Genomic DNA, 11,410 nt, shown 5'->3' with positions numbered 1-11,410 from the left:
AGGGACTCACGGGCACGGCCGGGCTGGTGGCAGCCAAGCCTGGCCAGCCAGGCAGCCACTGCAGCAGGGAGGGACGTGGCTGCCGCCCTCATCCTACCCCCACCCTCCTGCTCCGCCTGGCTAGGAGGACTGGCTTTCGTCTGTGACTTCAGACAGCTTCAAACTGTTGTGGAAAAACATTTTATTACACGTACTCAACTTGCTTCCAATGCAATGATTAATTTGTCTTGTATAATGGTGTCCAATGTTTGTCTTTTTTTTTTTCCTTTTCCTTTTCAAACCAGCACCACAAAAGTAAAACGCAATGCCCCGGCTACAGTACATAATGGAAGTTAACTAAGGGAGAATGCACACAGCTGAGTCTGCAGACAGGCCCTCGCAGGGGCTCCTGCGGCCTGAGAGGGCTTCCTTTCGCACCAGTAAAAACAGCACCGAAAGTTGCGAGGCTCCGCAAGGTACAGTACTCGACTGACAGTACAGGATGTGGCAAGCTAATGGAAGCATTACCACTGGCACCAGGTGTCCCCATACACACACAGGGGACAGAACCATCAGTCATGGCTGGGGCCATGTCAAGAAGCAGGCTGGGACTCTTGGCAGTGACTGTGAGCTGGGTGTGTCCGCAAGATGTGGACTTGGAAGTCAGAGTGCCTGCCGCACCTGCGTGGGGAGTGCAGTGCCTAGAGCTGGGTCGCCCTGGGCAGTGGTGACCTGGGCACGCGCAAAGCAACAGGCAGTATGGCTGTGGGTTCCCTGGCTCCAAAGGGGAAGCAACAGCCTGAGTGGGGGATTGGGGAAAACTGAACCCCAGTCGCCCCACTACCCCGAGTGGGAGAGTTTCATGGAAACGGGGCGGGGGAGGTGCAGTGGCCGCCCCTCCCTCTAGCAGGCAGAGGCCCTCGAAGGAAAATCTGGCCCAGCCGCTGGGGCTGGGAAGGCAGAGAGCCAGGGCCCGCTTGCTTGCTTCTCCTTCCATGTCAGCCACTGTCAAAGTTGTGACAGCAAAGAGACAGCACCAACAAACCAGGGAGTACCTGGCAACGCGCCCACAGAGGAGCCCGTCTGGAACCAGCAGCGGAAGGTAGGCTCTTGGGGTGGTGTCCCACCACACAAGCACTCAGAAAGCACCTCTCAGCTTGGAGCGGGGGACCACCCTGCTCCTAGCCTTCCGAGGGGCAGTCAGCCCCACGCTGCCCACTCCTCCCCAGCTAGCCTGGCCATTTCTTGGGCTTCTGCCAAGGACAGAGCTCTGCCAATGGCAGGGTGTGGGCGGCAGATCTTTCTGTGTCAGTTTCAGCCCTGCCCTCCCCCAAACTCCCATGCAGGTGGGCTGCTAGTGACATGACAACAGTGAGTACCCCAAGGCTGGGCTCAGGGTGGAGTGGGCTCGGGTCTGCACCTCCACTCCAAGCTGAGTTGTCTCGGAGGGGGGTCCACTCCAGGATGGGGCAGGGTGGCTCCCTCTGCAAATCCCAGGCCTGGGTGACACGTGCTTGAAAGTGTAGGTGAAGGCCAGGTTCAGTGGGGAGCTACTGGGAGGCAACTTGTCATCCAGAAAGTGTAAAGCTCTGATGTGGCTGGTTAGAGGGGCACCCCAGGGGGTGGAGAAGGTGTGGGACATCCCAGCTCACCTTTACACTCACAATTAATATGTGGCCCACAACACCTCCAGGTCAGTTCTTCCACGTCCCTGCGTGCTGGGAGAAGGGGACGCCTCCTGCTGCTGTCACAGGTGAGGCCCAGAGCAGAGAGACCAGGGCCCGGTTCGGTGTGAAGGGGGAAGGCAGGTGGCTTCCAGGCCTCCCTGGAGGCATGTGGAAAGGGTCCCTGCCTGCCTGCCTTCAGTGAAACGCCTAGTGTTTGAAGACATTGCCCTAGGTACTTTAAGCACCGCGACCGACACATCCTGAGACAGCCTGGACAGAAGCGTGAGATGCTTTTCCCCCGCTGGCAGCTGCCTGCCCGTGAGAGGCATCCCTCCAAAGGGACAGGGAACCTCACCACTAGTTTGGGGCAACCTGTGCCTACTTCCTCCCCTATCACAGAAAGCCATCCGGTGGCTGTTCACAATATATTAAGAAGCACTAATGGCAAACGTCAAGTCCACTGTCAAGTTCTACGCACTTGGGGGGCAACCTTGGCGGGCCCTGCGGGCAGGCCCCGTTCCCACCTGCGGTGCCGGGTGTCAGTGGGCACATGCTCACAGTTGGCTGCGCCCAGCGTCAGGTGCTCGGGGGCAGCAGCGGGTGCATCTTGCTGGCGTAGAAGTCCCTGCAGGTCTGGCAGCAGCGCTGGTACCACCGCATGTCCTGACAGAGGTTCCTGTCTCGGATGACCCGGCAGTACACCGCCCACTGGTCACGGGTGCACTTGTAGGTCAGGGCAGCTGATGGGGATAAAGGGGAGAGAGTATATCTAGGGGTGAGGGTGGTTGGCATGAGCCTGTCCGGATGCATGCACACACAGGTGTGGCCCCACAGACTGCCTCCTGCCCCTCACAGCTCACAGAAACGGAGGAGACCATGCCCCTGGCAGGGACCCTGTCGGATGCTGCGTTCTGCTACAGGGACCCAAGTGCTTGGCTGAATGTGGTGGTCCTGCTGTCCCCTCCTGGGGAGGGGGCAAAGGGGGTGACATGGACCATCTGCATCTGGGTAGGGCTCACTGTCACGAGGGGTAGAGGGGACACGCTGCTCCCAGGGGCATTCATAAAACATGAGAGGAGCCCCAGCAGGCCTGCCTGGGCAGTCTCTGGAGGATGCCTGCCCCACCCCCAACACAGCCACCCCACAACCCCCAAGACGCTCCAGCACCGCCTTCCCTCCAGGTGGTATGCTGCCCACAGGGCAGGGGACTTCCCTTTAGGAAAGCGACAGCTCCACTCCCCTTTGCCACTGATCCACAGCATGGCTGGCTAAAGGGCCAGGCCCCCTGCACTGAGCTGGCACCCCTCTCCCGAGGCTTCTGGGGTGTTGGCCTACACGGTGCACAGGAGCCGGGCCTCATGAATAACGCTCGTCTCTCTCTGCCAGGACTAAGATCCTCCCTTAGGGGCTCGTGGCCGCTCAGGCACCTGGTCTGGGACAGCAGGCAGACAGCCTACCTCAGGACTCTCTCCCTACAACTGACTGTTGGACTTGTTGGGGAAGCCCCAAAGTTCATGGAAAAAATCAAATGAAAAAATTACACTATTTGGAGCAAAACTTGAAACCCACACTCATGGGGGACCATCACAAAGTCAGAAGACACACGTGGTGACAAAGCTCTGCATGGGCTTTCAAATGGTTTTGGGCCACAAATCAATGAACTTGCTTTTGGAAGGATGCTTGTCTGTGTGACAAGGCCCAGGAAGGGGTGGGGAGACAGCACCCCCTGGAGGCTGGACCTACAGAGGCACTCACCGAGCCTGGGCGAGGTGATGGTGTTCACATTGATTTTGTCATTGCAGACCTCCTGGTGGCACTGGCTGTAGGCGGCGGGCTTGGACAGAGCAGTACACTCGTTGCCATGGCGCCCGGTGACCTTGTGCATGCATTGCACCACGCGGGACTGCAGGCCCTTCCCGCAGGTCGACGAGCACTGGTGGGGATAGCGACAGGCTGAGCTGGGTGGGGGTAGGGCCCAGCTCCTGTGCCCCATTTGCTGGGGTGGCAGTCACTCAGGGTGTGGGCACTGCCCCCTGTTCCAACATGTTCGGCTCTGCACTGCCTCCCTGCCCCAGAATGCACCTTTGGGTCTGCTAGCCCTGCTGGGGGTGACGCTAAGTGGGGGAGGAACCTGGCCTAGGTGAGGTTGTGGGTTGGGCGAGTATGTCCTCCAGACCAGAGGGAGACTGGAGCCTTCTCCCTGCAGCACATCAAGGGGCCACCAGAACAAGCAGCTTCCTCAGTAACGCGCCAGCACCTGGTTGTGGCTTCCAGTCTTCCCCCGCCCCTCTGCCCCCGTCCCTGTGAGGCCAGTGCTTCATGCTGCCTGCTGAGTGCCGTCTGAGGACAGCGGGTGGTCAGGGCTGAACTGTCAAATCACCACGGTGGCACTGAAGTTCTGGCTTCGCTGCCAAGCAGAGCATACTGGGCCTTGCTATTCTTGAGCTACTGAGCAGGGTGGCAATGGTGATCCCGACCCCCAGGAGGGACTGGGCCTGCTTCATACGGGGGTCTCCCCAGCCCTGGGCATGGCAAGGAGCCCAGACTGACTGCAGCTGAATTTCCCACGAGCCTGGAGGGTGGGGTAAAGAAAACACAGTCCCACCTTTCCTGCATGCTAGGGCCATGCTGTAATACCTGGCGCGGAAGGAGACTCTGGGGCCTCGCTGCCGGGCCGTGTATTCACATGGTCCCAAGTGCCAAGCAGCGGCCCTAGGGGGACGATCTCCTCCCATTTCCTGGCACGCTCCCTTAGTGAACTCCCTAAGGAGGGACCTGCTGGGAACCCAACCCTGAGCCCTCTGCATCTTGGCCCTTCTTTTATTCTGGGAGCCAGAGCCCCGCCTGTGCTGCCTCTAGCTGGTATCTATGCAGCCCATGGTGCCCACACAGCCCAGTTTACCAACAGGGCTCCCAGAAACCCTGCAAAATCCCCAATATGGACAAGACCTCAGGTGTAGCATCTGGACCCTGTGGGCCATGCATGGCCAGGACACCAGGTATCCATCCAGCTGAAAGCCTGGGAAAAACAGTGGAAGATCGCCCAAGATGGTCTTCTGCCCATGGGAGGCTCAGAAGAAGCTTCTGGCTCAGTTCTGGCCATTGGGGGAGTGAACCAGTGCATGAAAGATCTCTGTCTCTCACTCTAACAAATCTTACACATCTAGGGTGAGAGGGCAAATGTTGTTCTGAGCAGGCTCTAGGGTCCTGCCTCACATCTGGCGCTGTGTCACGGGCAGAAGCATCAGACAGCTGGTGCCACTGAGGACCCCTTGGATACCACACAAGATGGACACCCAAACTCCAGCCCAGTGCTTCCGGCAGAAGGGGCCCAGCAAAGTGAGGGGTGACGTCACAGGAAGAGGTGTCCACAGACCGGTACCTTGACCATGGAGAGGTGCTGCTGCAGGATCTCTGCTCAGCTGTTGCCCAGGGTCCACACGGAGTTACCTGGTGGGCTTTCACCCTGTGATGCAGACTGGACATGGTTGCTTAATAGACTCCAGGTGCTTGGCCTTGGGGCTAAAGCCGAGTACCCGCCCTGTGCCCAGGGCAGCACTGGCCACCGAGTGTCCACTCAGGGGCACTGGGTCACAAGGTACATAGGTTTCAGTCAGCAACTTTTCTTGGCCAATAGTGGGCTGCCTTCTAGAGAAAAAAAAAAGCCCCATCCTAGTTGGGGCAATGGGCGTGGCACCTGGAATCCACCAATACTCCAGGCAGGGCTCACTGGAGACCCCATGAGTTTCCCTGGTGGGAAATGAACAAACTCACCCCCATTCATTGCCCCCTCCAACCCTTGCTTCTCCTGGAGACCTCACCATCCCAAGGCAAGGTCAGGGAGGAAGAGCCTGGGAAAGAACCCATCTTTGTTCCCACAGACCCAGGCGGCACAGTGCAGGGCCATGCCACACCATGTGGCAGGTCATAGCAAGCTCATGCCAGGATGTGAGAGCCCTCTAAACTGAAAGAAGACATCTCACAAGATGCACCCAGACATGGCATAAAGCACTCCAAGATGGCACGCAGCACCAACACAGTGCATCCTCAACATGCTGTAAACCACCCCAACACAGCATAAATCACCTTCACAGCAGTTTTTCCCACGAGAGCAAAACCACGCAACATAGCGCAATGGAGCTCTGCCACAGCACGCATCACCCCATTGCCAAGGAGTCACTCGAACACAGGGGACAGTCACCTGACATGACATGGAGTAGCCTCAACACAGGACACCGAGTCACCTGCACAGCACGAAGCCATGCTATGGCGTGTGTGGAATGTCTGGATAGAACTGTATGCGTACACTCCTATGTGGTGCAAGCTAGGCGGCCGTGACCAGAGCACCCCTGCTCACCGCCCTGGTGCCTCACTGAAGGTGGCTGCAGCTGGGGAGGCAGACGCCACCCGTATGAGGCATGTTCACTTGTTCCCACTCCACTAAAGCTGCAATTTCAGAGTTCAGTTGTATCGCATATTTGAGAAAGAAATTAGCAGTATTCCTAAATTCTAATATCTTTCCATACATATGTTTATATATGAATATGATAAGTTCTTAAGTTTTAAAATACTCCCATTTAATTGAAACAGTAAACTCAACAAAGAGATTCTCAGCTACTGGCCCAATCCCTACGTGCCTACGACAGCTGGATATGGGCCAGGCAAAGCCAGGAGCCCAGAGCTCCATTCACACCTCCTCTGGCAGGGACCCCAGCTCTTGAACCCTTATCTGCCTCCCAGGATGCATGAGCAGGAAGCTGGGTGGATACAGGTGTCAGGACTTGGTCCCCGCACCCGATATGGGATGTGGGATCCCAAATGGCGGCTCACCTGGCTGGTCGCAGACCTGCCCCAGTGTGCTGCATATTATATGTAGGTGTGAGACTGGTCCACCAATGCTTAAGAAGTTTTATGCACACATTGGTTCTATTAAAATAAAACTGAAGTCCTACTTGCTGGGAAAGCAATGGGTAGCATATAATCCCAATTATACAACTTATCCCAATAATATCTTATCTTTATGACTGGTATGGATGAAACCCACTTTTAGGAAAGAATAACAGGAGACCTTTAAAAGGTTTGTATACAAATGGGATTAAAACTGGAGGGGACGGCATTGTAGCACACAGGGTAAGCTGCACCCCCATGACACAGATATCCCATATGGGCACTGATTCGTGTCCCAGGTGCTCCACTTCCAGTCCAGCTTCCTCTAATGTGCCTGGAGAAAGCAGTGGGAGATGGCAGAAGTGCTGGGGCCCCTGCCCCTACATGGGAGACCCAGGTGCATGGCCTGGCCCTAGCTACCATGGTCATTTGGGGAATCAATCAGTTGATGGAACATTTTTCTAATTTTACCTTTAAAATGAAAACTGTTGAAGTTTTCTGGTGCCAACAATTTTGAAAGCCCTGCATAGATTTTGTAATGCACATTTCCCAGGAGCGTCTTGAGGGTTCCTTGTATACACAGATTTCAACATTTTTTTGCATCATCAACTTTTACTCCCTCCTCCCTGTAGCTGCAAAGTGCTCACCCTGCAGGAGCAGTTAGAGGCCACTTTGACTCCGAGGCAAGCATGCAGCCCTGCCTCTCTCCAAGCTTGCTGCTAGCTGCCTGTGAGCTGCAGTTTAACTCCAACCTAAAGAGGGTCCCTGCCCCCCTAAGGCATCTCCTGAGGCTCAAGTTTCCTGTCACAAAGATTCCCACCGTTGCCCCCCTCCCCCCGAAAAAACAGTTACACTAGAGTGGGAGTGACCGACATGGGGCTGAGAGCAGACTGATGCTTGAGCCACTAGCAAGCCCGTGACTGACAATCGTTGTTGAAAGGCACCTCCAGCTCAGCTCCTGCTTGTTGTAAACCAGGAACCTATGATGTCACTGGACATGTGCAGGCAGGTGGGTGAGGAGCTGGAGGCAGGGCAAGACTCACAGCCCTGCCACCTTCCAGCTGTGGACCCTGGGGAAAAGCCTTGGTTCTCTCCTCTGATAAGCAAAAGGCCCAGCAGGGGCCACTACTGTGGCACAGTGAGTAAAGCTGCTGCCTGCAACGCTGACATCCTATATGGGCACTGGTTTGAGTCTTGACTGCTTCACTTCCAATCCAGCTCCCTGCTACTGCACATGGGAAAGCAGCTCCCTCAGTCACAATGGCTCATGCACCTGCTACTCCCATGCGCGTTCACCAGGCAACTGGGCCCTAGAGACCCAAGCACAGGGTAGGCATGAGAAGCCTCAACTTGGGATGTCAGCATCCCATATTGGCAGTGGGGAGGGGGGCAGTTCGAGTCTTGGCTTTTCCACTTCTGATCCACCTGGCTGCAATGCTCCTGGGAAGGCAGCAGATAATGGCTTCTGGCACCTATATGGGAGGCCTGGATGGGGTCCCTGGCTCCTGGCTTTGGCCTGGTGGTTTTCTGACAGTTGTAGCCATTTGGGGAGTGAATCATAGGATGGAAGGTCTCTGTCTCTCTCTCTTGCTCAGCCTTTCCAGGAAATAAATCTTTAATCACCACCACCACAAACCCTCTCACGGGTACACGGATCCTGGGTGGAGCTTGACCTTCCACCCACATTCCTGTCCCCTGCTTGCTGACATGAGCTTTGCTGTTGGCTGTGGACAAGTGGCCTGCGGGGACAGCCTCGCTGCTGCAGCAGGGCCCATGAGCACCACCAAGGCACCACTGCAGCAGGCAGCAGAGGCAGCGGTGACCGGAGCGGATCCAAACAGGACCACCTGTGATGTCTCCCCACACTGGCCTCTTCCCCCAGGAAACACACATGGGGGTCCACTGAGAACTGGCTCTCCCATTCACCCAGAGGTGATGGGAAAACTGCTGCACCTGTTGAGGGGGAGCCCAGCCTGCACCCCGCTAGTGATGATGGCAGCCACAGAGGACCAGAGTCCCCTCCTTCGACATCTGTGCAACACTTGCTAATTGGTTCCTGGGGAAGCATGTGGTATGCACATGTGCACACGCACACATGGAACACATACACACATACATACAGTGCACCGTGTACATGGGCATGCTGTGGCAATCACATGCTTATCACACACATGCACACATGCAGGTAGCAGGCCTTGCAGCTGTCCTCTGTGTGGGGGAGCAAAGCTGGACACACGGCAGTGCCACATGGAGCCATGCTGGCCACCCTGCCTAGTGGGACTATGGAAAGCTGGTTCCTACTCTCCCAGCTGTACCGGGCACATCAGATGCCAGCCCTGGCAAAAGTAGCCAAGCCAGCTATGGCAGAAATGGGCCCAGAGATCTCTCGATGCCTGCTACCCCTTGCAAAGCCACAATGCGTCATTCACCATGATCCGACCAGGCAAAGCAGGCAGGCCAGCCTGTCCCACCTGGAAGCCTTCACGGTGGGCTCTGTGCACCTGGAGGAGTGTGGAACGGGACAGGCCACCCCCGCCTGTGAGCACAGGGTGGGGCTGGGTGGGGCTCGGAAGCCTGCAGGTGCTCTTAGGCAGCTCTGCCTTGCGCTGTTCCTAGTCCACCTGTTGCCCCCATGCTGCTCCCTGCACCAGCAAGTCCAAAACCCTTGAGAAAACAACAGTATCCACGATGGTTTGGCTGGAGGAGTCCAGGCCCCGGCTAGCTGATGAGCAGGAGCAGGGCACCCTGGGGCTCAGAGGCACCAGCCCTGCACCCCCAAACCCTTTTCACTTATCCTCACCATGTGGCCTGACCATTGCCCTAGAGGGGTGGACAAGTCACTACAGTGCTCTGAGCCCCTGCTGCCACCTCTGTACAGTGGTGACAAAACCAGCCAGCAAGGACAGGTGACATGAGGCACAGGGTTGCACCACAATGAGGAAGTGTCATGTGTCTCTCCAGCCTGATAAATGGGGCCCAGAGTGGAACTGACCACGCCCACCTCTGCCTCCTGCCATGGGCCACCTGCAGCCACAGGGTCAGTGGCAGCACAGGCTACTCTAGGGGGTGACCACCAGGACCCTTCTAATCTCCAGCTGGGATGCCAGCTTCAGTGCCGTTCATGCCTGGATATGTGGTGTCAGCTCAGTGTCGTTCTATCCATCACCGTGTTTCCCATTCCACATCCGCCTGGCTCTTCATGGCCATTCAGGCGTAACGCAGCCAGCACTGCTTTAGGGGACCCTACACACAGGCAGGCCTGGGCAGGCCTTGGCTGTCACACAGTTTTTGTGGAAAAGTCTCCGTAGATCTACTGCCAGTCCTTACACGCACACCCATCCCTAGGCTGGCCTCCTTGTTCTGGGCCCCTAGCTCTGGGACCCCATATCCCTACCCCTTCTGCTCCGTCAATCCTCCAGTCCCTTGCCAAGGCACCTGGGGTGAATGGAAAAAGTGTTTGCAAAATGTTCTTTATCAGTCTGCCTTGCCTGAGGCTCCTCCTATGCACAGATGGACAGGGATGCCCAGCCCGTGGCAGGATGGTGGCCCAGCTGCCACATGGAGCTGCATGTCCTTGCCTGAGGCTTTGGGATGCATTTAGTTTTCTCCTCATTGCACTCTATGAAGTGGGCTCTGCCGGCAAGCTCCCAGGCCACTGGGGTGGGCAATGAAGAGAAAGGAGGCATCCGGGTGCAGCACTGGGCTAGGCAGTGCATTTGCCAGGTGGATGGGAGCCTCATAGCAAGGGCCATGTGACCTGTCACTGCTGGGCCAGGACAGAAAGGCCAGCACGCTCTGCTCACCTTGGACCAGTCCCCAGTCTTCCACTCATAGCAGCCGGAGTAGTCCTCGCACGGTTCCTCGGCTCTGGGCTGCATGGATGCATCACACTTGCCTTGAGAGTTGGTGCACGTCACTGTTCGGTTCTGCGTGCCTTTCCCACAGCTGGTGGAGCACTGTAAGATATGGCACAGGTGTTCACTGTAGGGGGCAGCTAGCTCATGGCCGTCGACACCGGAAGCAGGCGCTGCTGTGCCAGGCTCAGGCTGGGGCACAGAAAGGACGCCGTGCTGTGCTCTGCCCTATCTAAAAAGCCTAGTGCATGTGAGACCAGTGGAGTGGAAGTTAGCTGCCAGAGTCAGGTCTGCCAGCACACAGTACACCTGCCAGGAGGGCAGGAGGCATGGCTAGAGTGGGGAGAGCCTCCAGGTTACATGATAAAGACCTTGACGTGGATGGGAGGAGGAGGTCCTCACCAGGTGCCCCGGGGGATGCTTCAGTGTGGCTAACAAGGACAGAGTACTGTTCCCTGTGGCAGCTCATCTTCTCCCGAGTGGGGCTCCAGGGGAAAAGAAGTGCTGGGCTTGCAAGCAGCAGTGACCACAGCCAGGAGGCAACAGAACACAGGTGCTGGGCTATGAGCTGGCCAGGGTGCTCTCCTGCCCAAACAGAGCCTGCCTGGGCCCTCGGGGAGGCCATGATGGCAGGTGGCATGGCTGGCCAGCCAAGGTGGCCTGTGTGACTGGTCAGTGTAGGGCCACCTTGCAAAGTCCTGACTTGGAGGGAGACGAGTGGCTTGGGCAGATGTCAAGCCCCAGGTAGGACTCAGTTTTTCAAAATAAAAGCAGGCTGCCGGGGGACTCGACTTCACAGAGCTCTTGCTGCGTCAACCCCCAGCATCCTGGCTCTCGCCGTTCAGCGCCTGGCCGAGGGCCCTGGGATGGATCGCTGCTGACTGGCATCAGATGGAGCACAAGCTCAGGCAGTGGCTGTGACGTTGCTGGGAGGACCAGGGACAGAGGAGAGGGCATGGCTTTGACCCTGCATGTGACTCAGGGACCATGGGTGTGAGTGGTCAGCTTCGAACAACTTGGCAC

At 57.0% G+C, this 11,410-nt stretch overlaps 1 protein-coding gene across 1 annotated transcript in view; it reads right to left on the bottom strand.

Moving 5' to 3' along the window:
- Positions 1 to 2,057: 2,057 nt before the first annotated feature.
- Positions 2,058 to 11,410, bottom strand: part of ADAMTS17 (ADAM metallopeptidase with thrombospondin type 1 motif 17) — a 215,361-nt gene continuing 206,008 nt past the window's right edge. The window contains exons 21-23 of the mRNA XM_058666570.1: positions 10,337 to 10,489; positions 3,402 to 3,579; positions 2,058 to 2,386 (exon numbers count right to left, since the gene is read on the bottom strand). Of these exons, the coding sequence (XP_058522553.1) occupies positions 2,223 to 2,386; positions 3,402 to 3,579; positions 10,337 to 10,489 (495 nt within the window). The 3' untranslated portion in view covers positions 2,058 to 2,222. The remainder of the gene's footprint in view (positions 2,387 to 3,401; positions 3,580 to 10,336; positions 10,490 to 11,410) is intronic.

The sequence above is a fragment of the Ochotona princeps genome, chromosome 6 (assembly GCF_030435755.1).
Source record: "Ochotona princeps isolate mOchPri1 chromosome 6, mOchPri1.hap1, whole genome shotgun sequence".
In the NCBI taxonomy this organism is placed as follows: domain Eukaryota; kingdom Metazoa; phylum Chordata; class Mammalia; order Lagomorpha; family Ochotonidae; genus Ochotona; species Ochotona princeps.
Note: the sequence above shows the minus strand (reverse complement) of the source record. Positions and strands in the feature narration are given on the sequence as shown.